The sequence below is a fragment of the Salvia splendens genome, chromosome 18 (genome assembly GCF_004379255.2).
Source record: "Salvia splendens isolate huo1 chromosome 18, SspV2, whole genome shotgun sequence".
Lineage (NCBI taxonomy): Eukaryota > Viridiplantae > Streptophyta > Magnoliopsida > Lamiales > Lamiaceae > Salvia > Salvia splendens.
The window spans coordinates 23,680,252-23,708,060 of record NC_056049.1 but is presented as its reverse complement, the minus strand read 5'-3'; the positions used below and the strand labels follow the sequence as shown (position 1 = coordinate 23,708,060).

Sequence of the window (27,809 nt, the reverse complement as noted above, 5' to 3'; positions counted from 1 at the left end):
CTATCATCTATCCATTATTAATCCTCATTAAATGAATTTAAAAAACTCAAACTGAATTCTTATTTCCGATTTTGAAGCATATTAGAATATTTTGGGACCCATCATTTTCAACTACTTTCAAATATGTCAACATTAATTCAATTATTATTTCTCATTTCTCTAAATAAAAAAAATTACTCTTTTCAAAAAAACCTTGTTCGGCGCACCAAAGCAAAAGCGGTTGAAACAAATGTGGGCCCGTAAAGGCAACAGGGTCACAATTACTCTTTAACCCCTAACCCAAAACGACACCGCAGCACCCGAACTTTGCTTAATCCGTCGTCGTATCATACCCCACTCGTGACATACTGAATGAAGGACACAGATGTCATTATGATTAAAGCTTGTTACAAAACAGTCCAAAGAGAAAAACTCAATTTTTTTCTTCAAAATTTCATTTTGCAGTTACATAAAGGCTGTTAGGTATGATTGCAGTTCACTCGCAGCGGAGTAATTCAATTTCTTCCTTTTTTGGTGAAAGTTTTTTCCGATTCCAGAGATGATGAATGGAGAGCAGGAAAAGGTAGTTGAGGAGGTATTCATGGAGGAGGATGGTGGCGGAGCAGAGTTGGCGGCGGCGGCGGTGGATGGGAAGGTGCGGGGGACGTGGTCGCCGCAGGAGGACGCGATTCTGAGCGGGCTGGTGAGCAAGTTCGGGGCGAGGAATTGGAGCCTGATCGCGCGGGGAATCCCAGGGAGGTCGGGGAAATCGTGCCGCCTCCGCTGGTGCAATCAGCTCGACCCCGCAGTCAAGCGCAAGCCCTTCACTGGTAATATTTTGTGTTTTTTGAATGGTTTTTTTTATGGATCGACTGTTTATTTTGCTTTTTTTGTAATTCCTATGAGTTTGGGTCATTGTAAGGCGGATTATTGTGTAAAATTGTTTGAAAGGGTTGCGTTTTGTTTAGGTTTGCAGCGATTTAAAAACAGAGTGAAATCGGTGTTATCGAATTCTTGTATGTAAAGATCTAGTCAGACTGTTGTGTTTCTTAGTTGTTAGTATCTGATATGTGTGTGAGAACTCTAGTTGAACTCAGTAACTTGTGGTGATAAACTATTGTGCTTCTTTGATTTGTGATTTTTGAAAATCATGAATCTAACCAGTGTATGAGGATATTGTTAGGTTAGAAATTTGAAGTTCATTGCTGAGAGAAAGAGGTTAGTTAAGCTGCCAATATGTTTACTTCATTGTTAAAATCAAATGCTCTTTTTAATTTGAATTGCAGTTGTATCTAATGTGAGTCATGTGACCATTTACCGGCAGAAATTAGCTGAATCAGTTCAACTGATTAGTTATTAAAATGATAATGTGAGCTTCTTTACTGAGAACAGTGAGTTAACTGGATGATAAATTGTGGTTGCTTAATTTCCTAACTCTATAAAATCAAAGAAGGTTTCGTAAGTTCTCCATTACTTGTTTATCAGGGAACAATATCACACTTGTTGTTCCGAAGTAGCCTTTATGTATGTCAAGGAGGGTGATGACTGATTGGATGACATACTTGTATGAATTTATGGGAAGACTATTAAGAAGCATTTTGCATTATGCTGTGCATATGCTCACTATTGAGCCACATTGCACCTCATTCTATCCGAAGTTCTCAATGTGAAGTTATGCCTATTTGCTTGGTATTCTGGAGTTAAAGCTGCAAATTTGCTTCATGTTTACGAAGCTCTAAACTGGCCTAAATTGAGCTCTTGTACTAGTGGCTCTTTTTTAATTATCTTTTGCATAAATGTGTGTGTTTGTGTCTGCATGCATTGGAAGGGAGAAAGGGAGTGTTGTGTGAGAGTTGGGATGAAGCTATTCTTCTGTGCTTCTGTCTGTAGCATTTAGCATTTCACTTCATAATTAGGCTGTGGAAAGCTGTTTCATTTTTGCATATTGTTCTAAACAATGAAGTACTCATGTTGTGTTTGTGCATCTGCAGATGAAGAAGACCGTATAATTCTAGATGCACATGCAGTTTATGGAAATAAATGGGCTTCCATTGCAAAACTTCTTCCCGGGAGAACAGATAATTCTATTAAAAACCATTGGAATTCTACATTAAGACGTAGGTGTTTGAAATCCACGAGATCACCTCCAGCCCCTGGACAGATGTTGCAGGATACCGGCACCAACTGGATGCAGGCATCTATAGAAGGATCCTCAGCTGGTTCGCCTCTTAACTCGTTCAAATCGGAAACACTGGTGGTGTCCTATCAGCCAAATTCACCCACTCCTGAACCATATGAAGCCATTGTATCCGATGGATCTCTAAAGTCATCGAGGACATCTGAACTGGAGGATATGAGATTGATGGAAGATCAATCAAACGAATGTGGAGGGAATGCATTTACCTCCCTTCATCACTCTTCTCAAGGGGAACAACCTGCGATCTCGCGCCCAGTTGCAAAACTTGGGGCATTCAACCCCATTTACAAGGACACACTACTCGCAGGAACAAGAACTGCACCGAATTCAGGACTGTGCGGGTTTGCTGATGGCGAGCACGTGATTCCATCACAATGTGGGCACGGATGCTGTTCAGGTGCCACTGGGCATCCTTCTCACAGATCACTGCTGGGACCAGAATTCGTTGAGTACGAACAACTCCCTGCTATCTCAAGTCAGGAGATGATGTCCATAGTGACAGATTTGAATAGCATTGCCTGGATCAGAAGTGGTCTTGAGAATACAGGGAGGCTTTCAGCCGATGCAAAGAGCTCTGTGCTTATGAACATGGATGAGAGGATGAGAAATGATCATTTCTTATTTACCAGTGTGACGGGCGAAGCAAGGTCGAGCCAGATGGCAATGCCAGCGTTTAATCTGCGTGCTCAGCTTGAAGGCATGAGTTGATCATGTCTTTATCTGGAAAAGTGGAAGCAATTTTGCACCATCTTCTCTCTCTCCAATTCTTTGGAGAATATCAAGAAATTTTGTTCGATGATATATCAACAGCAGTGGCTTTATCAGTCTTCTACTAATGTTAATGTTCTTGATGTATAGTCTGTCTCTCCTTTCTAACATTTGTCTTAATTCGCAGACACCCCATCAATTTATTTCTCGTTGCTTATGAATTTGTGTTCGTTTTCACCATATAACAGAGATCCATGATTAAATCCACATGCTGGTTCGACCAGGGATCGGAGCAGGGTTAGGTTAACAGGAACTGTTAGAAACAGTCTGAGTCGGACTGATTTCCTGGCTCGGCCCGTCAGGTACCGGTTTTGAAAATATTGAACCGGAATCGGCTGTTTCGTAGATTTTTTACATAAAACCATCAGAATTTCAGTTGATAAAAGATGCAAAAATCAGAAAAACTGAATTAGATCATGATATATAATGATAATATTTTTTTAATATGGTGCTTGATAAATAATGATTAAACTGAAAAAATTGACCAAACATTGACGGTATATAATTTTCATTTATTATGTGATTACATTGATTTCAAACCTCTAATTTATTAGTTGTATCATTATCAATTAAGATGTGATTTATCGTCAACATCAACTTCTTAATCGATACAATTACAACCTTGAATTTGTGCTACACCCTTCAACTTTTTCTCAAGCTGATTTTGACACTTAACAAATACCTACACTATATATTTCTCGTCTCTCATTTGTCAATAGTCCCCATCTATTTTTGTTTCTCATCTCTCATTTGCTAATAAGTTCCAATATTCTTTTGGTTTTTATGTTTTAAACGGCTTATCAATATTCTGATGTTTTGATTTGATAGGTAATAATACTATACGTCTTGAACTTCATTCTTTTCTTAAAATTTCAGTAACATAGTCATGTAATTTGATAAGAGTAAGACTATTAATAGATTGGATACATTGCATTTAAAGGAATATATACGGCACTTCGGCAAATATAATACGCAACAATCTTCATTAATTTATTTTCAGAAAATTAATTAACTTCTCATATTCCCCTTCTAACTTGTCACGTGTAACCTTATTTAATTTGAGGAGGCCTAACTCAAATCACAAATATTTGTGATCCAAATTTGGATAAATTCTTATTAGGTTGTAACTTGTAACGAATAATTTGTAACGATATGATGCCAATTATCAACATTATAATGAAAATCGATGAACACAAATAAATTTTTTTAAAGATGCGTTTCTTAAATTCTCAATCGAATCCGATGCACATTAAATTAAGATATATAAGTAGACTATAAACTAATCGCGCGATTTACGATAAGAAAATAACATAAAGAAATAACCACAGCAATTATGGTAATTATATACTCGTTGACAAATTTTAGCTTACAAAATAATTTTATACATTTAATTTAATAATTATATACTGATGTAGTATGTCTTATTTATTCTTCAAACCGTCAAATCCAATACTTTAATAATTATTAGTATTTGTTATATAATGAAATGAGTTATAGTATCTCTCTAATCGAATAATATTGAATCTTATCCAATTAATAAATTCAACATCGGACTATAGTGTATAATGTATAGTATAACTAAATAAGTCGATAGTGAAATGAGTTGAACGTGGCGAATGAAATCACAGCTTCAAACACTATAAATTCCGCCGTAGAATTGCCACAGTTTCTCTGCGTGTATTTCTCTTTACCCACAGCTGATTTTCGTTCATTTTGGGGTCTGTCTTGTTTCTTGCCTCTCTCTCTCTCTGTCCCACCAACTGCTACAACAGTAGCTACCTCATTCCAATAATACACCCAACAAAGAGAGAGAGTGTTGAGTTATTGAAGTTCTTGATAGCATTTACCATTTTCATGAAGATTTCCCACCTGGGTTTGTCCAAAGATGCAATCTTTACAAGAACCCAGTAGCGCGGAATCAGAATCCGCGGCTGATTCTGACAACGGCGGAGGTTTTGGGAAAGATGCAATTGAGAAGGGGAGGAGGGAATCCAGTGTGTCGCAGTGTTGTGTAGAGATTGTGGACCTGGAAGGGGAAGGGGTGGCTAAGACTGGGAGGGATTGCAGGATATGCCACCTCAGCATGGATGCAACCAATCAGGATTCAGGGCTTTCCATGGAACTGGGATGCTCTTGCAAGGAGGATTTGGGCGCTGCCCACAAGCAATGTGCTGAGGCTTGGTTCAAGATCAAAGGAGACAAGTGAGTAATTTCAGAAAAAGATTTCATCTTGCAACAATTATTCATCTTGATTTTACTTTATGCAGCTTTTTTTGTGTTTCTTGAGGTGTTTGTGAAGTTGATTGCTAGCTGAATTGGGGTTTTGTTCTTGATTGTTTTATGTTTGTCTTAGTAAATTAAGTAGAATGCCCAAAGGTTCATTATAAAGAAGATGGATTGGAATGTTCTTCTTTGGATCTTTTGTAACTTTATCTTTAAATTGAGATAGAAATGAGGGGGAAAGGGGGAAATGATTCTTGAAAAGGAAATATGTGAGCACTAGGAATGGTATGACGGTGAACTACTTTTGTTTCTTCTTGTGAGAATCTAATCTTCTTCTCTTTCAATCTTGGCTTTGTTGCAATGGCCAATGGGTTGATTCTTGCTTTTGTTATCATTTTGGATCTACTGAAATTCAACTAGTCAAGAAAGATTGATCTTGTTGTTATGGTTTAGTAGTTAATGAAACATTCTGGCAGTTAGAATTATCAACATAGATCTCCGTCCTATGTTTACCTTGTCGACTATCTATTTTGGTAACGAAGTATGACTCGTTTGCACGTGCATCTCGTATCCCTTCCATATAAGTTTAGCTAAGAATGTTAGCCAACGAGAAGCATACTAGAAATCCTCAGCTAGCTATATATAATTTCGATAAATTCAGTGTTCGGATGTTCAGATTTTCCACTTATAATGCTTGATACCTCATGGCAATCTTTCTGCCATTACGGCACAAATTCTTGATTTTGTGAAGGATTTCAGATGCATTGTGCATATCCTGAGTTTAGGAGTTCGTTTCATATGTTTTATTCCTTCTTTGGATTCGTTTTCTCCTATCGGAATTCGGATCAATCCCTCAAATATATAATTTCAAGAATTTTAAGCGATGAAAAGGAGTTGTACAATGAGACTCTTTTAAGTAAATATCTACTGTGATTCTGTAGTTGAGTGTTTGGATTCTGTAGTTGAGTGTTTTAGTTCGTCGTTGCTTTCCTTGTTGATTACAAGGATCTAGTAAGATCTAGAGCTGTCAATCGACTGTAAATGACACGGATTTGTTGTTTGCTGTTGTGATATTTTCTTGTTCCTTAAGTTAGGGTATGTAGCATTATAAATAGGTGTCATTGTTATTCCTTTCATTGAACTAACGAATGAATGAATATATGATTTTACGTTTCTTTCTGTTTTATTTTACGCACTTTGTTTAAGCTTGAGTTGTCGACGGGATTCTGCCTCCCGGGACTTCTCTTTTATCTCTTTTATCGTCTCCGGCATCTTGATAAGGGAATTACCCTTATCACCCTTGCACAAAATGTGGTCGGAGTGGCTGAGTCCGAGCCGACGGAGTCATGGAACGGGGCTAGTGATTCTGCAGCAGCTCAGATGCGGAACTTCTGGCAATGCCGCCGGTTTCTGAACTTCTTGCTAGCTTGCATGGCGTTCGCCTTTGTCATATCCTGGCTTTTCCATTTCAACGTGCCGTCCTGAAACTCGTGGAGCTGCTCGGAGCCATGAGACGCCGTCGTGTACATTCGTGACACAGAGGAACAAGATGCTACCTAAGTTCAAAACTTTGTTGTTACTTTCATTTGATTCTGTTCTATGAGTAGAACGGAAGCTGTGCACTCGCCCGTGCTCTCGCTCTCTATCCATCCGACGCATTCAGAATTTTTTATTTTGGGTGCGACAAATAATTATGTAGTACGTCAGTATCATGGAAGAGCAATTGACGTCGCATCGATGTCGTCAGCGATGTGACGATGTTTTTCCTTCTCTTCGTCTCTCTCACTCTACATCTTGTTGTGGATATTGGACAATGAGCTATGGATTAATAGGTTATGAAGTGTATAATTATTAGATAATGGTTTGTGGATAATAGACTACTACATTAATTAAAATTGATTAATAGGGTATGAAGTATGAAATTGGATAATGGGTTGTGAATAATAGACTATTGTTGAATTAAAACCGAGACTGAATAATTTGATACTCCATATTCATATTGCTATGGACTTGATGAAATAAAAGTCCAAATTTCTTACATGACAATATTTTAATAACAAATAAGTTAGATTTCATTGGGGAAAAGATACAAAAGGATTTTAAAACGAGCACGTGAGATAGTCCTTGCTTTTATTAGTAACTAGTATGAAGTTTCAAATATATGTAGCAATGAAAGTATAGGAATTTTAAAAATAAAGAAGATATCATTATTTTCTAGCTTCATTTGATATTTTATGATCTAGTTTTAAGATTCTTAAATACATATTTAGATGGTTACCAGTTTTTTATTATTTTACCAATCGACAAACTATGATTATTATTGTTACAATTGCAATTGTTATTATTGTTTAATTAATAATCTATTATGCATATTTTAATCAATATTAAGAATTATGGATCATGCTTAATTATTGTAACAATATAATGATATTTTCATTATTATATTTTCAATTAATAGTAATAGGATTAAGATTTATATTTAATGTATTAGAAATAGATATTATTTCAACGAATAATTTAATTAAGAAAATCTTACTGTGATCATTACCTGTATAGGCTGTATTAGCCAATTAAGGGATTATATGCTTCGAAATTAAATTTTATGAGAAATAGACAACCATGAACGAACAATATCTATAATCTATAAAATATCAACATAACTGAATATATCTTTAATAAAGTATAAAACACTACAAATATTAAGCCATGACAAAAACAACATACACACACCAAACTCAAAAGCCACAACATTCTTCATCTACATTGATGAAAAACTTTTGGAAAAAACTCGGCGGGGACCAAATCGGCGAGCCCCTTAAGCCAATCCCTGAGATCCCCGTCCCTGACGAGATGTCGGAGGTGGTCCCCACCTCCAACACGTCAGTCAAAGCTCGTCTCACGAGGTCCCGCGCCCGTCGTCATTCACCGGACCACAAAGGGCACGTCGTGCACATTCAGTTCTTGCTCGACGTTATTGGAGCCCAGTCGCTCCCGATCTTCTCTCCCAACTCTATCAATTATCACGATGTCAAAACTTACCGTGAGGTAGGCTTTGACCTCGCATCTTTTTTTCTTATATTTTTTGAACCAATTGTGACCATAATTTTTTTTGGTATGTAGAAAAAATTAATGGCCTCATACATAGTCCAACAGTATGTTGCCGCGTCCGGTGGTGACGCTCTTGACTTGATCGAAAACATGAGCGTGCTCGGGAAGGTGACGATGGCGATCGTAAATCAAAATATTAAGAAATCCATGAATAGGGTGGAGCATGGCGCATTCCTGCTATATCAACAAAAACGAATCCGCCACGCACCATGGAGTCTAGAGCTCATGGTCTCCGGTTCCAAAATGAGCGCCGGTTGCAATGGCAAGGTGACTTGGCGGCAGACTCAATGGCACGCCACCTGCGATCCAGCACAGCCACTCCGCCGGTCCTTGCAGGTACTCATTCATTCGTCACAACTGCAACCAATGTTTTAAAAACCGAATCAGTAAACAAACTGACAATGCTATGGAAACACTGTAGCAATATATTTAATATTGAAATATATAATATTATAAGTAATCCGTATATAGTTTAATATATATATGAAATATACGCATATATTTTAAAAATTTATGAATGTGATAATTATGAAAATAGAGAAGCTTTTTCAACTTCAAAATGGGTCCTACAGTTTCAATTGAATAGTCATTTCGAGTTTTGACTAAATGCATGCTTCATCTTATGATTAGAATCTATCCGTAATCTTTAATAATTTTATTAATCCTATTTAAAATGAAATTTATGAAATTTTTTTCGTCATGTCCCATGTTTTCCAATTTACCGAATTTATCCAAATATTTAGTTATAGGGAGATGATCAAAGTATAACTAATAGTACTAAGTAGTGCAAAACTAGAGAACATATCTCAACTATTAGATCAAAATGATCTATTTCACTAAATGAGCGTTTTAGTTCACAATATGAATTTTGAAAATAAGGAGTCAACCAAAACACCATTATAGTAAAGTATTTACTCCGTGAAGGATTTAGTTCACTATAATAGATTCACTCCTTCGTGTAGTGAACTGGATTACTCTTATAGTAAACTAAATTCACGTTCTCTAGTTATGCATTTAAGTAGTGGTTTCCCTAGATCACTACTCCGCGGGAAATTTGATCAAATGATTTCTCAACTTCAACTGCTTTATGACTCAATTAGGGGCTCGATCCAAAAGGAATAGCAGAGCTATTCTCCAACTCCATCAGCATGGGCGAGAGAGAAATCGACGGCCAAAATTGCTTCCTCCTCGAGCTTGTATCATCACAGCCGTCCACGTCATCCGCAGAAACGATCAAACACACAGTGAATGGGTATTTTAGCCAGAAAACCGGTCTATTGATCCATCTAGAGGACACCCACTTGCGTTCAATAGAAACCGCCAGCTGCGAGCTCCGTTGGATGACCAAAACGTCGTCGTCTATCCAAGACTACAGGCCGGTCGCCGGCGTCGTGATCGCGCACGGCGGCCGGACGCAGGTGTCGGTGTCGAGCGGAAGTGTAATGGAGGAGGTTTGGAGCGTTGAGGAGATCGACTTCAACTTGAAATGGATGTCCAAGGATTTTTTCGCTGCTCCTGCGGGAGTCGAGGAATGGAGATCGAGATACCGACGATGAGCGGGTTAGGGTCGGGTTAGGGTGTTCATGTGGTGGTTGGTAAAAAAATGACTCAGCTTAATTGTAACATTCTAAAAAAATATAACTCAAACTTAGTTGGAACTAACGGTTCAATTTAACAAACTATTAAATATTCAATTTAGGATTTAACATATACTCTACATCAATAATTTAATACAACTGCGACTTATATTTTTCAGTTGTACATGATTAAAGTTACTAATTATCAACCAAGATGGTCAGGTCTACTAATTACTTAAGATACGAAAATTCGGATCAATAATTAATTAATACCATGATTAATTTAGTAATTACTACATTAAAATCAAATTTAAAATCGTCACGTTCTTTACAAAGGGCCCAACACATCATTTTATTGAACTTTAAACTTTGGCCCAGATTAAAATAGACCTAAAGCCCAAATCCATTATTTTTTTACTTTCTTCCTCACAGAGCACAACTCCATTATTAATGCTACTATAAAAAAATAAAATTTCCTTAGCACAATTGATCGTGCATGCTAACCCGAAATTCAAATGGACTCAAATTCTCCTCAAATGTTACGACCAAAAAGCTGAAGGTTGCTAGAATTAGTCCATTGGGCCAGCCCGGAATCAAAATAGGGTCAGCCCAAATGACTCAAACGGGCCAGGCCCATAATTTATTTCCCCCAATGTCACATTTTTCTTCATTTCCAATCAAGTAGAACAGTCCATTTCGGAATGGGATGGCACAACTGCAACAAACATATTTTTGAGCCAAGTGGATGCCAATAAATCCAAATTCATTACTCTTTTTAGTCAGTTATATATCATTAAATTACCCAAATTCAAGTGGTTTGGGTTAAAATAATACTCTCATTGTTACAGTTAATAGATTGACAATTCCAGATATGCATGATTGTGACATTCGACAGTTGGATTCATAGGAAGACCAATTATATGGCGAGCCCTAGATCTCGTATCTTCAATAGTTCTATGCAATAAATGACAATGTAACATAGCGTTTGGCAAGATGAAAATATAGATTAGTTGGTGATAAGTTTGGCAAAATGAAATTATAGATTAGTTGGTAAGACGTTTTTGGGCCTTTTCAATCAATTGTTGAGCTTGTTTGGTCGCCGATACTTTCGATTTCTAGCAATAAGATGCATACGATTCAGAATAGGAAAAATTTTCTGGGAAAATATGAAGTTAAAACTTGTTCGCAATTTCCCATGTAGAATTGTTTGACGAGATCGCTCGAATTATTATTATGAAATTATATCTGATATGATAACCGAAAAATTGTGGATTTCCCTTCATGTTAGTTAAACAAGGTCATCTGTTCATAAAAAAAATGTCACCGTTTAATTGAAAAATATCAACAATATATTACACGTGGGACATGAAAAATTTAAAATTTTACCGCACATTTAAAACGAGAATTTTGGTGTATATGGCTAACAAAGACAAGAGAAAATTAAATGGTGAGATTTGATTCCTGGGTAAACATTTGGTTTTTAGGCACATCATTGAAAATCGTGATGATCATATCTAGATCCAATGGACCCTGATATTCCAAGAGTAAATTATTAAACAGTATTAGCAAACAAACAAAAATTGCTACACATCAATCTTGAAGAAGTCAGTGAAAAATAAAATTAAAGATTTTGTGTGTCATGTGACAGTTCATAAATCATAATGTAGTGTAAGAATTCTATAGTGCTTACATACACAATATTGAATCTTAACTTTTAGTGAAGTTTGATTCCGAAATTAATTATAAAATAATAATGTTAACGGAATACTCAAAGTAGGGATGTCAATTTAGCCGTGGGCTGACCTGAATAGTCCGCCAAATTTATAGGGTTAGGGCTGAAAATTTCCAGCCCGATAAAATTATAGCCCGATTAGCCCACACCCGATTAACCCGCAACCCGTTAGGGCCAGACCCGAAAACCCGATGGGCTGGCCCGGAAACCCGATAAAATTTATATTGTTCTATTTGTTTGACTCTAATTCGACACTTCATTGATTATTTTATAATATAGATTACTGAAAAAATAACTTTCCATTTTATATATAAAGTTTTTATTAATATAATAATAGATAAATGAATTAGAAACTTCAAATTCACTAAAAAATATATTTAAATTTCTAAACATGCTTTAAAATTTCTTGATGTTTATGTTTTATTTTGCATAAATCTCAAATATTAGTATTTGATCATGTTTATGTTTGAGTTTACGCATATATCTCAAATTATCATAATTAAATATTTTACATTTTATAAATATAACTAATTTTCACCATTATTAATTGGATTGATCGCATGTTAATTTTATCGGTAGCAACCCGATTAACTCGATGGGCTAGCCCGAAACCCAAGCTTTTAGGGTTAAGGTTGAACTTTTATAACTCGAAAAAATAACAACCCGATTAGCCCGCACCCGATTGACCCGTAACCCGAATAGGGTTGGCCCGAAACCCGGTGGGCTGGCCCGATTGACATCCCTAACTGAAAGAGTAATTAAATCATAGTATTCCTTAATTTTGGCATTATTTATAAGTCGAGTGTACATTATTTGATGAAGAAAAATATTTTAGAGAGGCAAATTTAGTGGATATAAATGATTTGCAGCCTGAAATGATTGAACGTGGTCAAAAGAAAATTGTGATTTCATAATATAAATTCGTAAAAAACCTAAAGAAATGACATCATTCGATATCATCTTCCTAAAAAATATAATTGTCATGTCATTTTGAATCATAGACTCACTACAAATTGAACCTTGGGCAATGAGTCCCCAATAATTTAATACTACTTGTAATTTGCATAGATGCAATATATGTGTATTTACAATTACCGAATGTATTGAGGTAAGCGGTCAATGCTCAAAGCCCCAAAGTTGGTGGATTTTTATTAGAACTCTTATCACAAAGAAGTGCATATGTTATTAGAAATTTGTTTGAAAAAATATTATGAGATTTTAAATAATAAGTTGTGAATATGTGTAATTGTCATTTTCTTGAGACAGTAGACTCTTTTGACGCCGATGTGTTTTTCAACAACGTATGTATCTCTAGTTTCTAACATTCATCCTCTAATTAGTTTTTCATATATGACTACTAAAAGTATCGGCGCAAATAGTCAACGCTCTTGCCTCGATAAGGTTGAGGTTTTTAATTATCTCTTATCCCAACTTGAATTCAAAGTTATCTCTATTATCCCAACTTGGATTTTAAGTTATCTCTATTATCGCCACATAGAAAAGTTACTTTCAGCAACACATACTAAAAAATAATTTCTAATTATTAACTGTAGTTTGAGTATCCCAACATCAAAATTCTGGCTCTGTCATTATTCAAAATCGACTAAAGTTATTCAAACTACTTTGTCTATCACACCACCTCAACACACATTGCACTTCTCTCGCGTTGAACCGGATTCTAAGGAGCAAACACACTATACATCAAGCTAAGTTAACAAACACAACCAAACATTACTATTCCATAAACACCCTCATCAAATTACAATAAAGACCTCTCAACTATTGTCCAAAACCACCTATAAAAAGAGCATTCCCACAAAACCAAAGCCTCATAGAAAAAACTAAAAAATGGGCAAAGAAACCTCTCCCTCTCCCCATGTAGTGATATTCCCACTCCCACTCCAAGGCCCAGTCAAGTGTATGCTCAAGCTCGCCGAGATGCTGAGCCTCGCCGGAATCCGAGTCACCTTCGTCAACAGCCACCACGTCCACCGCCGCCTCCCCGACCCCGCCTACTTCTCCAAGTACCCCAATTTCCGCTTCCAAACGCTCCCGGACGGCCTGCCAGACGGCCTGCCAGACGACAACCCTCGCTCAGGCGATCAGATACTCGATCTACTGTGGGCGATGGAGGCCGTCTCGCAGCCGGCTTTCCGGGAGATTTTGAGCTCCGGCAGCCCAGCCGCCACGTGTCTGATCGCCGAAGGGGTGTTCAGCTGGTGCGCCAGCGTGGCGGCGGATGTCGGAGTGCCGTTGTTGTATTTCGACACCATTAGTCCGTGTGGTTTGTGGGGCCTTCTCTCTTTGCCGAACCTCATTCAATCCGGGGAGTTTCCTTTTACAGGTACGTGCTCATTAATTGTCTTACTTTGTCTCGGCTTAGAATGAAGAAATTTAAATAAAATATAAGTGGCAAATGCCAAAGACGTAGTTATTATATATTGATTTTATAATAAATATGAGTGAAAGAGTTAATAAAATGTGGGATCTAATACTAATTGTAAAAGATAAATGCGACCGTTACTAAATATCTAGAAATTAGAATCATATGTAGTATATAGTTAAATCTTTTGACTTGATATTTTTTTGATGATATTATTACTTAATATGATAATGTATTTTTATGATAATGAACTGGATAAATAATTCTTAACCTTTTTAATTCTGTTTCGTGATTATGTGTGGATTATTCGCTATATTAACAAGGCAATTCGCATCACAATTTGGTCATGTATAGACCTATTTAACGAACAATTCACGACCAAAAATGAATTTGTTCGTGAATTATGCTTCATCAACAAAAGGCAAAACAACTACTATTAGCCAGAAAATATTATTTATTTTTAAATCTATTTTTCTGTTACTGATTTAATAGATTTAGTCGTGATTATACCTTTTTAAGGAGCAATTCACAACAAAAAATGAATTTGGTTGCGGATTTAATTTCATCATTTAAAGGCAAATCAATACCATTAGGCAGAAATATAGTTTTATTTATTTATTTGAACGATTGTTTTTTATTTTTCTAATTTTTTGAAATCTAATTTTTTTATTAATGGTTTGGCGTTATAAAGATGAAGAGCTAGACGAAGTCGTCGCCGGAACCGACGGCGTGATACGGCGGCGCGATCTACCTAGCTTCTGTCGAATCAAAGACGTGAACGATCCGATAATACAGCTGGTCATCGAAGAAGCCAGCCACATTCCCTTAGCTCAAGGCCTCATCTTCAACACATTCCACCACCTCGAGGCTCCGATCCTCTCCCAAATGCTCACCATCTCCCCCAACATCTACGCCGTCGGCCCCCTCCACGCCCACCTCAAATCCCGGCTGCCGGGAGGCGAACACTCTATCGCCTCCGACAGCATCTGGGAAGAGGACAAGACCTGCATCTCTTGGCTCGACAAACAGCCCTCCAAATCTGTCATCTATGTTAGCATTGGAAGTCTTGCTGTCATGACAAGAGACCAATTGTACGAGATTTGGCACGGATTGGTCGACAGCGGGTCAAGATTCCTGTGGGCCCGCCGGCCCGGATCCGTGTTGGGGCCCGGGCCCAAACACGGCGATGATGATGTCATCGTCCCTTTGTATTTGTCCCAGGGGACAAAGGAGAGAGGGTGTGTGGTGGGGTGGGCCCCGCAGGAGGAGGTGCTGGCCCACCCCTCGGTCGGGGGGTTCCTGACACACTCTGGGTGGAACTCGACTCTGGAAAGCGTGGTCGCAGGAAAACCTATGATCTGCTGGCCGTTCCACGCGGACCAGCAAGTCAACAGTAGGTACGTGGAGGAGGTCTGGAGGCTGGGCCTTGACATGAAGGATATTTGCGACAGAGTTGTCGTGGCGGAGATGGTTAGGGAGGTTATGGGGTCTAGGAAGGACGAGTTCTCGGAGAGGGCCAATGAGATGGCGAAGTTTGCTAAGATGAGCGTGAGCCCGGGCGGGTCTTCGTTTCTTGATTTTGACCGTTTGATTAAGGATATTAAGATGATGAAGATTTTACCGTTATAAAAAAATATTAGTGTTGTGTTATGTATACTAATCAACTATTGATTGAGGTGCATGTAGACAATGACAATCATTGAAATTTGTTATAGTAATATATTGAGAACATTATTGTTAATTTTTTTAACCTTAATAAAGTTGTTTGCTTTTTATCTTTAAATTATCTTCTGTCTCCATTTAAAAAACACAAAATGTTACTGTAATTTTTTATACAATATGATTTTGGGTGCTTTTATCTGTACCCGACATGAAAATAAGCTAATTAAAACTTGACACGTTTTTTTGTCAATCTGAAATAGGAATTGATCTGATGATGATATCTGTCAGAACTTTTTGTCATCTAACAAATTAGAAACGAATATTAGATTGTGAACAAAATATCTGTAACTCAAATAACTAAATCAAATTAAAATGAATACGTTATCTGTCCACAATAATATTCGACTTTTATTTATTATGATTCGTTCATTTTTACATATTTTGTAAATTTAATTTCATAATAAAATGAGTTTTATTTACCATTAATAATATTTATAATGTTTTTCTTTCATAATTATTATTTTTGCATTAAAACTCGTGACATTTACTATTGACTATTGACAGTAGCCATAAGGAGTATTCAATTTAGTTCATATTGATTCAAAAGTTTATTCTTCAAAATTCTAATTTTTTTTATACAGTACGCTCTGTTTTTAATCGCAAAAATCCAAAAAATCAAATTATTTTGAATTGTAATTTTAGCTAAATAAAATACTTGTTCAAATAATAGTGAGAAAGATAGTATTTCCTAATTTCTTATATTTTGGAATTTTGTTAACATTTTTTATTTTTCAGACAGTTCAAATTTAATTATAAAAAAGTAAAATATTTGAATATATTGAATTGGTTCAGATTTCTACTCACTCATACTTTATTTTTTAATCGATTCAGATTTACCAAAAATCAAATAAAAAAATGAATGCTCCACCTAATTAATTAGAGTTCATTATTAATATGTTGTCAAAATACATGTGATGCAATACAAATGTATAAAAAATGATCATAAATATAAAAAATAATAAGTCCAGGCCAAAAAACTGTCCTTCCTCTGAGAAAGTATCAATTATTTGGCAGACTGGACCAAATCTATTGCATAAAAACAAAATTACAGAGCACAAAATTGTAGTATGAAATTATGATCATATATTCGATTTTGGCGCAATCACTAGGTTGAGGGACAGTATTAAATATCATTATATTCTGTTTAGGTATGCGTCTATATAAATTAGCCTAGATAAATATTAGTATATTACTGTAAAATATTGTACAAAAAAAAAGGTACTGTACTTCTTAATATATGATTCTAAAAAAATAACTTCATATATAGAAAGACTTTTTGATACAAGATTACGTAGCTAATTACAATAGTTCTGATTCGAAATATTAATTTGGCACTTCTCATGTTATCACATAATAAATTTAAAGTTTCGTTCCTTTTTGTATTCGAAATAATATGAACCATCATTGTAATTATTTTCCACTACATGTATATTCATATGGAATATATTGTGCAAATTTCTAATCATGCATGAATCAGAAAAGGTAGCTTATATTGGAGTAATTTTTCTGTACCATTTATTTTTTTGAAATATCGCGTTCAATTTCTAAAATAAAATACAAGTCCTTTTACTTTTATTTTTGTTTATTTTATTTTCTTTCAGACTAACATGCTATATAAACAGTATCTCGTGTTGGAAAAAAATATTATTCTAAATAAGATGGACAGAGTATTATTAAAATACTGGTTGTAAGAAATTGAGTGGACTGTGGACCATGTAACTTAGGAAAAACATCAAGAATCAATAATAAAAAAAACTATTAGGATATATTAAAACAATCAATCAAAGGTAGTCTGGCAGCATCACACTTTAATTAAATGCATTAGTATATACTAAAAATAAAGTTAGGTGACCGAAAGGGCATTAGTAAAATTCAAATAGAATAATAAAGGAAAACTTAGTTATATACTCCCTCCGTTCTGTACGATATTTTATTTTTTCTTCATCTTTCTATCTTTTTCATATGTTATTTCACCTAACTTACTTAGCACAATTTTTTTTCAAATCGCGTGCTGAAAAAAACACCTCCACTATTGTAGAACGGAGGGAGGATGTATTTGACCCAGTGGGCTAGATGGTCAGGGTGGGTTATTAACATTTATATGGTTTTTAAGTAGAATTTATTATATAGTTTCATTTATATGGTTTTTAAGTAGTATTCATTATATAGTTTCTAATTATACAGTACTTTCTTAATTCCCTAAAAATAGAAATTGTTTCCATTTTGATCCGTTTCCTAAATATAGAAATTTTTGTTTTAGAAAAAATTTATTTCTCTAATGAGGTTGGACTCATTTTTACTAACGCATCTTTTCTTTCTATCTATCTCTTACTTTACCAAATTTGTATTAAAATTCGTGTCGATTCAAAAGTTCTTATTTCTAGGGAATGTACTTTTTATATACTACTTAGTTTGTTTATGAAAAATTTTTTCATATGAATCTTGACATATTAAGCTACGCCCTTATCATATTATCTATACGAAAATTTGGAAAAGATGTACAGAAACGCTCTAATAGCTCTAATAGAGAGAAGACATGATAAATAATTGTGATAGTCCATAGACTTCAGTAGTTGTATACTTGTATTCTTCGAATTCCAAGTTAGTACTATAATTATTTATTTCACTTATAAGTTTTGGATTTGTCACGAAGGTGGGAAAGTTATACACGCATAAACCCATACATATATACTTCATAGTATATACTTTACTTAGTACAATAAGCCCATTTTTTTATATCTTAGAAAAACATTTTAAATGTCTTGTTTCCACCCTCACAACCACCAATTAAGTACTTCATCCGTCCCACGTTATTTGAGGCGTTTCTTTTTATCACGAGATTTAAGAGAGTTGTGTTTAGTGAGTCAAATAAAGTAGAGGAGGGAATAAAGTAAGAGAAAGAAGAGAGGTAAAGTAAAAGAAATAATAAAGTAGATGTGATTAGACGTTTTGTTTTTAGCTAAAAGAGAAATGACTCAAAAAGGAATATGACTCAAATAACTTGAGACGGAGAGAGTATTATTTTAAGACTCCAGACTTGTTTTATCTGATTATTGGATTATACGGGAGGTGTAATTGAGATAAGGCCCAGTGAATTGCTTTGACAGATGACAAGATAAGGAGAAAGATTAACACAACATAGTGACACACCACATTCACTGCCTCAAATGATCCCATCCAAATAATATTTATTAACAAAGAATTGACTATACACCCAACATATACAAAAGTAGAACGGCCCACGATAGCTAATCCAGAAAATGAAACTCGTAATAACAAACATGATGAAAAAGATTTTCGCAAGTAAAATTGAAACAACGCAATAGTTTTAAATTTTTGTTGACACTAGATGACATTCGAAGAACAAAATAAACTCACAATAAGCAATAGGCTAGGATGGAGCTGTCAAATAAACGATAGCTCCAAAGACTAAATTTAATATAATTTCCGAAGCTATAGCCCCAGCTTCACTTGGATCTTGGTTTGATCCACTTGTAATTTTTTTTCTCATATGTCATCAACTCTTAACTAGGGAGTATGTACAACAATTCAAAATGAAAACGATATCTGAAGTATTTTATAGGAGAAGTTGACTTCTCAAATTACGAAGCACTGGTAAATGCACTTACAAATGATATTTTTATCGAACACGAATCCATATGAGAAATAAAGAAATTTTCAAACAAACTACGATAATCAATCATTTAGGGAACTACAGCAGAAATAGACTTATAACAAACGTAACAACCAATTAGATACCCATATTTTAAAGAAGTAATTTTTTTATTTTCATATTAGCCTTTGTTTAAATTGGTAACCAATTACCAATTAGAAGCCCAAATTTCAAAGAACTAGAATTTTTTATCTTTAATTTAGCCTCGGTTAAAAAACCGAGGATATGAACATCAATAAATTATAAACATAATAATCAGGCCCGTCCCTTGGCCCGTGCGGCCTGTGCGACCGCACAGGGCCCCCAATTTTCAGGGGCCTCTGAAATATTTCAGCTCATATACATGTATTCCTATTTTTTCAGCCCAACAAAGCTATTTCTCTTGTATAGCAACGCCCAGGCCTTTTTCTAGCACCGTGACACCTAGGAGCCGCCTGTTCGTGTTCGGTGTTCCTCATCGACAAACGCCGCAACAGGGACCAGCTCACCAGAGCCATCGTTGATCGCTTCTGCAGCGCCTGCCATCGTCGGCCATTGCGATTGGTAGCAGCGCAAACGCATCAATTTGTTCAACGAGACGACGATCATCCCATCAGGGCAGGTACGTTCTGCTCTCTCCAGGCCTCATTTTAGATTTTTGCACATGGCCTCTGATTTTGTCGGGACGGCCCTGATAATAATATTAGTATGCTATAATTATAGCTTTTAAAATATAGGAGTACTATTATTTCTTTAGTTCAAGTAAATCTTCCTAACAGTTAAGTAGGTGGTTTAGTTTCAGGTCCAAAACCTGACAATGGAACCTCCGGTTTCAATTTGCAACAGGAGTGAACCCGGCCCGGAAAAATTACGATTGGCCGGCCTACAAGAGTCCGGTCTTGGAACCGACGGTTAACCAGCGATCCAATTAAAACCACACACTGTCTACCCCGAGCATGAAAAAGGACTTATATTCCACCAATTCCCATCAAAGAAAACACACCCTTACATTATCATCAAAAACTACACATCATCAAAACCTCGGCAGAAACAAACTCTCCAAATCCAGAAAAAAAAATGCAACATGAAAGAGAAGCTCATGTCTTCATATTCCCCTTACCTCTGCAAGGACCAGTCAACTGTATGCTCAAACTAGCAGAGATTCTCTCAATCAACAAAATCAAAGTCACATTCCTCAACACAGATTACATCCATCAGCGCCTCTGCTCCCACACCGATGTTCCCATCCGCTTCCGGAACTATCCGGACTTCTGCTTCCGGACAGTTCCTGATGGCCTGCCCGAGGAGAATCCTCGGACCGGCACTGAGATTGGGAATCTTCTAGAATCCATGGACGCTTCCGCCGTCCCGATATTCCGGGAGATGCTGCTGACGGCGGAAACCCCCGTGACTTGCTTGATTGCTGATGGAATCTTCACTTTCGCCACCGATGTGGCGGCTGAGATCGGAGCTCCGCTTCTGTATTTCGACACCGTTAGTCCCTGTGGACTTTGGACTTATCTCTGCTTGCCTAAGCTCATTGAAGCAGGGGAGGTTCCTTTCAAAGGTGTGTTTTTCTTTGATTTATTGGTAATTTGGTTATGTTCGAAGATAATAGAGACGTTTCTTTTCAACACAGATATTAATTTACTTATATAGATTAGTAATTTGATTTATATATCTCATTGAAATGGAGATTCCAATCTATCTTTAACTATATACTCTGTTTTTTACTCTGTTTTTTTACTCTGTTTTGGCCTCTGTTTTTGTTAGATGACAACTTGGATGAGATGATAATCAACGCACCCGGCATGGAAGGCATCATCCGGCGGCGAGATCTTCCGAGCTTCTACCGCACTAACGATCTCAACGATCAGATAATCCAGCTAGTCCTGCGCGAGGACGAGCACATCCCTCTCGCGCAGGGCGTCATCTTCAACACATTCCACCACCTCGAGGCTCCGATCCTCGCACAGCTCCGCACCGTCTGCCCCAACATCTACGCCCTCGGCCCCCTCCACGCGCACCTCAAGGCCCGGCTTGCGAGCTGGGAGGCTCGCCCCACGACCTCCAACAGCATCTGGGAAGAAGACGGGAGTTGCATTTCTTGGCTGGACAAACAGCCCTCCAAATCTGTGGTCTATGTCAGCATTGGTAGTCTTGCTGTCATGACAAGGGACCAAATGTGTGAGATATGGCATGGGTTGGTTAATAGTGGGGTTAGGTTCTTGTGGGTCCGGAGGCCTGGCTCGGTAACCGGGGATTCGGATGAGACCGGGATTGACCAGGAGTTGGCTCGGGGGACGGAGGAGAGAGGTTGCATAGTGAGGTGGGCACCGCAGGAGGAGGTGCTGGCGCATCCGGCCGTGGGTGGGTTTCTGACGCACAGTGGGTGGAACTCGACTCTCGAGAGTATGGTCGAGGGGAAGCCTATGATTTGCTGGCCGTACTTCGTTGACCAGCAAGTCAACAGTAGGTACGTGGAGGTTGTGTGGAAGGTTGGCTTGGACATGAAGGATAGTTGCGATAGAGTTGTGGTGGAGAAGATGGTGAGAGAGGTTATGGAGTCGAGGAAGGATGAGTTCTTGAAGGGGGCAGAGGAGGTGGCAGAATCAGCCAGGGCTGCCGTGAGCCCCGGTGGCTCTTCGTTTGCAGATATGGATCGTCTTATTGAGGAAATTAAGACGATGAAGATAGCAATAAAATAGAGGTAGTGATGTTTGTTGTTCGAGTTTGTTGATGTTATAATTGCTCATAAATGGTACATTTGCCATTTAGTTTGATTGATTATTTGAGAAAATAATGCTACCATTTCCTAAATTAACAAATGAGACTCCTCTTCTCACGAGTAAGTGGGTGAAAAATAAGTTTATTATATTCCCTCCGTCTGTGAAATATTGTCCAGCTTTTCCATTTCCGTCCGTCTGTAAAAAGTTGTACACTTTGCTTTTTTTCTACTTTTGGTAAATAGTCTCAACTTTCCACTAACTCTTTAAACTCACGTTCTATTATTAAACTAATATATAAATGTGAGACCCTCATCTACTAACTTTTTCAACTTACTTTTCTTCATATTTTTTAAAACTCATGCCAAATCAAACTTGGACAATATTTCATGGACGAAGGGAGTACAAGTTTGCAGGAAAAGCTAAGTAACTACTGTCAATAAGTATGTGACAAGTAACAATCCAAAGGAAATAATTTTAACATGCACATATGTAGCCCAAAATTTTCTTTGTCTATATTTGCTTATAATTGTAACATGAATCCATCCATATGAACACTAAAAATAAACATACAACAAAGTTTCAAAGTTTAACACGAATCTATCTATATGAACACTAAAAATAAACATACAACAAAGTTTCAAAGTTTAACATGAATCCATCCATATGATCACTAAAAAATAAACATACAACGAAGTTTCAAACATACAATGATAAACAATCATTTTGGGAACTATAGCAGAAATAGACATATTATTCCAAGCGTAACTACCAATTAGATTCCCAAATGTAAAAAAGTAGATTATATTATTTTCATTTTAGTCTTTTGTTCACAATAGAAACCAATTACCAGTTAGATGCCCAAATGTCAAAAAGGAGATTATTTTATCTTTAATTTAGCTTTGTTTTCTCTTCAGTAAAAAAAACAGAGGCTACGAGCCCATTAATCATAATCATATCAATGTGAATTAGAGTGATAAATAAAGAAAAATGAAAAGAGAGCAAATTTTAAAGTTTACTAAGGTATTTTAGTACATTTAAAACAAATTTATTTTATGGAAGAAGTGTAGTATTACTTAATTCACCAAATTTGAAGTTCACATTTCCATACCTATTTGTTTAAGGAAACTATAAACCCGAACACGAACCCGGCCTGCTATTTTCAAACCTGAACACGATCCACACCCGACAATAGCCCGTTAATGACACGATATAATATGAATTAACACGACACAATAACTTCCCGAACATTATATTACACGATTAAACCTTATTTTTCAACTTAATTTATACGATTAATATTCATTTTATACTATTTTAATCTGATTTACCATAAATTTAAAAATTAAAGTAAAATATAATATTTTTTTAATAATAATGAAATATTAGTTTCTTGATTGGTTATCTATATACAACCCGAATCCAACTCGAACCTAACTCAAAATTATCGAATTCTTAGCGAGTCAACCCGGTAAGGGTACGAATGAAATAAGGCTCGACTCAGACCCAATAATTTCATGCAGATTCGTATTACAAAAATTATCAACCCTAATTTTCCTATATAAGAAAACGCACCCTTACATTTTCATCATCAAAACATAAATCTCAGAATAAAAATGCAACATGAAAGAGAAGCTCATGTCTTCATATTCCCCTTACCTCTACAAGGACCAGTTAACTGTAAGCTCAAACTAGCAGAGATTCTGTCCATCAACCAAATCAAAGTCACATTCCTTAACACAGATTACATCCACCAACGCCTCATCACCCACACCGATGTTCCCATTCGCTTCCGGAACTATCCGGACTTCTGCTTCTGGACAGTTCCTGACGGCCTGCCCGAGGAGAATCCTCGGACCAGCGCCGAGATTGGGAATCTTCTAGAATCCATGGATGCTTCCGCCGTCCCAATATTCCGGGAGATGCTGCTGACGGCGGAAACACCCGTGACTTGCTTGATTGCTGATGGGGTCTTCGCTTTCGCCAGCGATGTGGCGGCCGAGATCGGAGCTCCGCTTCTGTATTTCGACACCGTTAGTCCTTGTGGATTTTGGACGTTGCTCTGCTTGCCTAGGCTTATTCAAGCTGGGGAGGTTCCTTTCAAAGGTGTCTTGTTCTTTTATTTTAGTTGTGAATTGGTGTTTACTTCTGATACGTTTCTTTACGCCACGGAGATTTTGTTTTAAGGTTTGTTTTTCTTTGTTTACTTTTGATGATTTGCTATGTGTATAATGTAGGATAATTTATTAAGTTACTTAGTTTAGTAATTTTTATTTCCTTTGTCCGCAAAATGTTGTTCATATTTGACTCAGCACGAGTTTTAAGAAATATGAAGAAAAATGAGTGGAAAAAGTTAGTGGAATGTAAGCCCCATATTTATATATTAGTTTTATAATAGAACGTGAGGGGTAATGTGTTAGTGGAGAGTGGGTTCATTTACCAAAAATAGAATAAAAGCTGACATCATTTCACGGACGAATCGAAATGAAAAAACTGGACAACATTTCACGGACGGATGAAGTAATATTGAACATTTAAGCTTCTGATTATATTCCATCTCTATCTTTAACTATATACTCTGTTTTGACCATAACTATATTATATACTCTTACTCTGTTTTTGTTAGATCCCTTTTCTTGATTTATGCGCGTCATCCTTGCGCAGATGCCATGCTAATCTTGTCTGCATCATCTTGTTAGATTTCAACTATATACTCTGTTTTTGTTAGATGACAACTTGGATGAGATGATAATGAACGCACCTGGCATGGAAGGCATCATCCGGCGCCGCGATCTGCCGAGCTTCTGCCGCACCAATGACATCAACGATCGGAGAATCCGACTAATCCTGCACGAGGCCAGGCACATCCCTCTCGCTCAAGGCCTCATCTTCAACACATTTCACCACCTCGAGGCTCCCATTCTCTCTCAAATCAGCACCATCTGCCCCAACATCTACGCCATCGGGCCCCTCCACGCCCACCACAAGGCCGGATCGCGGTTCGCCCCAAGACCTCCAACAGCATCTGGGAAGAAGACAGGAGCTGCATTTCTTGGCTGGACAAACAGCCCTCCAAATCTGTTGTCTGTGTCAGCATTGGTAGTCTTGCTGTCATGACAAGAGACCAAATGTGTGAGATATGGCATGGGTAAGTGAATAGTGGGGTTAGGTTTTTGTGGGTCCGGAGGCCCGGCTCGGTCATCGGGTATTTGGATGAGGCAGGGATTCTGTCCCCTGATCAGGATTTGACTCGAGGGACAGAGGAGAGAGGTTGTGTAGTGAGGTGGGCCGCAGGAGGAGGTGCTGGCGCACCCGGCTGTGGGTGGGTTTCTGACTCACAGTGGGTGGAACTCGACTCTCGAGAGCATGGTCGAGGGTAAGCCTATGATTTGTCGGCCGGATTTCCTTGACCAGCATGTCAACAGCCGGTACGTGGAGGCGGTGTGGAAGGTTGGTTTGGACATGAAGGATAGTTGCGATAGAGCTGTGGTAGAGAAGATGGTGATTGAGGTTATGGAGTCGAGGAAGGACGAGTTCTTGAAGGGAGCGGAGGAGGTGGCGGAATCAGCCAAGGCCGCTGTGAGCCCTGATGGCTCTTCGTTTGTGGACATGGATCGTCTTATTGAGGAAATTAAGACGAAGAAGATAGCAATAAAATAGATACAATGATGTTTGCAGTTCGACGTTATTGATATTATAATAGTAACACACAAATGGGGTACTTTTGCCATGTATGGTTGATTGATTATTTAAGAAAATAACACGTTTATGATTTTACGGTTTATCATAATGATGCTCCTTATAATTAGTGAATACCTATGTTTTTCAAGATGGCATTTTTCATCTACAATATGTATAGAATAAGATGGCATTTTTTACGATTGAAGGGAGTTAGCTTGAGCTTTGAAGGGAAGCCAACTAATGCAGTTTGCTATTCAGCTGATGTTGAGTTTCTTGGAGATGACCAAACTCCTTCATGTTGTTCATGAGATCATTATATCTCTTTCTAGATCTATAAATTTGAGTGTAATCTTATATACTATGTATCAATGAATTAAAGAAATAAAATTATTTCATGGTCTCTCTCTTTTTCTCTTCTTCATTTCCACTCCAAATTTATAAAGAGAGGAGAGAGTGGCCTCAGCCATGATCACAGTACTATATAGACTACTGCTAACAGATTTTGGAATTTAGCCCCACACATAATCCTGATATTCGGTCTTACCATTTTCATTTATTACTATTTTCATTTTATTTTATTAAATATGGATAACGTATGTCTTCCTTTCACTTATGCTATTCGATCTTGCCTTTCAATTTTTATTTCTTTCCTTCACTAATGATTTAGTTCATTTTAGAACAACATTTGATACCATAGTGTTCATTTTTAGATCATTTTATATGGCGTTCATTTCTAAATCATGTCAGTTCATTCTACAACAAATGAACTAAACACTTTTAAAATAAATCTCGTGATGTCTAGTAATTCTGCATATATCAATCACAACATTAAGTATAAGTATTTGATTCCGTGTAAGCCAAATTTTACATAAACTAGTAGTATAAATTAACATACTCTAATAGAATATAATAATTGAAATTCTTATTTTAGAATCCAAAATGACACACTAAATATAGTACTATTTAATTGCCAATTAAAATTACCACGCCGATTTAGTTTCCTTTTTTTCTCACTAAAATTTCCGATTATAACTAACTAACAATTTCCCCACATTTTCAATAAATCTCCCTTTCGAATTTCAGGATGATGCAAATACGGATATGGTTGTCGCACCTTTGTAGCGATAACACCAATTTCTATTTAATATTCGATTTAACATTGAAACCCTTTAATGTCAGGATATCGGATATTGCCTATACGATATTGACTTCTTACAATTTGAAGTTTAAATATATAAACACCATAAAGACATAAATATAGCTTTCATTAAATTTCAAAAAGTTAAAGTTTTTAAATAGCCTAAACACATGACTATAGCTTTCATTAAATGATTTCGCTATCGTATTAGGTCACTGATAAGGAATCCAAAATTATCTTTGAAATATCTAATTAGATTAATAAGAATATTTATGATTACCTCAAATAAGTTATAATGAGGATAACATAACTAGAATGGTAAGGCAACAATGACGGAACCAGAAAATAGAATGGGTGGGGCGGATTTTCCACTAACGACAGAATTCGACTATATTAAAATGAGATGGATGTCGAGTTGGCTGGATGAAAATAAAGTCAAGAACTTAAATGGAAGTGCTAATTTGCGAAGACATACAAACTCCAACTACATTAAAATGAGGTGGATGTTGAATTGGCTAGATGGAATAGTTGGCAATTTTACTGTATAAAAGGCATCGTCGTTTATTAAATAAGAGTGCACATTTTATTATTTTTTTGCTACGTTAATCATCAAAGAAGAGTGCAAATTTATTAACTAAACACATCAAATTTATACCTAACAACTAAGGAAATAAATCATAAAGATAATGCTTCATTCTATCCCATAAAAATAAACATTTTAGGGAAGGAATGACTTTTTAAGGTTTAATTGTTAGAATATGAAAGATATAAAATGAAAAAAAGTGATTGACATATTATTAGTGAAAAATGAAAAATACTTTATTGAAGTGAAAATCTTTCAGAAAATGGATGTTGACTAGGATTTTTCTGAGACGAAGATAAAATTATGAGATGTTAAGATAGACAAATGCACAAAATATCTC

General features: G+C 36.6%; 5 protein-coding genes and 1 pseudogene across 5 annotated transcripts; all 6 read left to right on the top strand.

The window, feature by feature from the left end:
• Nucleotides 1-449: 449 nt before the first annotated feature.
• Nucleotides 450-3,101, top strand: LOC121775742 (transcription factor MYB25-like). Its single transcript, XM_042172775.1, has 2 exons — nucleotides 450-809; nucleotides 1,971-3,101. Exons 1-2 carry the CDS (start codon nucleotides 539-541, stop codon nucleotides 2,882-2,884), a joined length of 1,185 nt encoding a protein of 394 aa, XP_042028709.1. The 5' UTR covers nucleotides 450-538; the 3' UTR covers nucleotides 2,885-3,101.
• Nucleotides 3,102-4,543: 1,442 nt separating this feature from the next.
• LOC121776030 lies at nucleotides 4,544-7,026 on the top strand. The gene is made up of 2 exons (XM_042173144.1): nucleotides 4,544-5,146; nucleotides 6,374-7,026. Exons 1-2 carry the CDS (start codon nucleotides 4,830-4,832, stop codon nucleotides 6,579-6,581), a joined length of 525 nt encoding a protein of 174 aa, XP_042029078.1. The 5' UTR covers nucleotides 4,544-4,829; the 3' UTR covers nucleotides 6,582-7,026.
• Nucleotides 7,027-7,910: 884 nt separating this feature from the next.
• Nucleotides 7,911-9,831, top strand: LOC121776960. Its single transcript, XM_042174096.1, has 3 exons — nucleotides 7,911-8,212; nucleotides 8,288-8,611; nucleotides 9,376-9,831. Exons 1-3 carry the CDS (start codon nucleotides 7,934-7,936, stop codon nucleotides 9,829-9,831), a joined length of 1,059 nt encoding a protein of 352 aa, XP_042030030.1. The 5' UTR covers nucleotides 7,911-7,933.
• Nucleotides 9,832-13,432: 3,601 nt separating this feature from the next.
• On the top strand, nucleotides 13,433-15,723 carry LOC121775996 (7-deoxyloganetic acid glucosyltransferase-like). Its single transcript, XM_042173116.1, has 2 exons — nucleotides 13,433-13,928; nucleotides 14,659-15,723. Exons 1-2 carry the CDS (start codon nucleotides 13,433-13,435, stop codon nucleotides 15,594-15,596), a joined length of 1,434 nt encoding a protein of 477 aa, XP_042029050.1. The 3' UTR covers nucleotides 15,597-15,723.
• Nucleotides 15,724-20,038: 4,315 nt separating this feature from the next.
• LOC121777968 (7-deoxyloganetic acid glucosyltransferase-like) lies at nucleotides 20,039-22,221 on the top strand. The gene is made up of 2 exons (XM_042175313.1): nucleotides 20,039-20,908; nucleotides 21,115-22,221. Exons 1-2 carry the CDS (start codon nucleotides 20,419-20,421, stop codon nucleotides 22,047-22,049), a joined length of 1,425 nt encoding a protein of 474 aa, XP_042031247.1. The 5' UTR covers nucleotides 20,039-20,418; the 3' UTR covers nucleotides 22,050-22,221.
• Nucleotides 22,222-23,567: 1,346 nt separating this feature from the next.
• LOC121776466 lies at nucleotides 23,568-25,727 on the top strand (annotated as a pseudogene).
• Nucleotides 25,728-27,809: the final 2,082 nt, after the last annotated feature.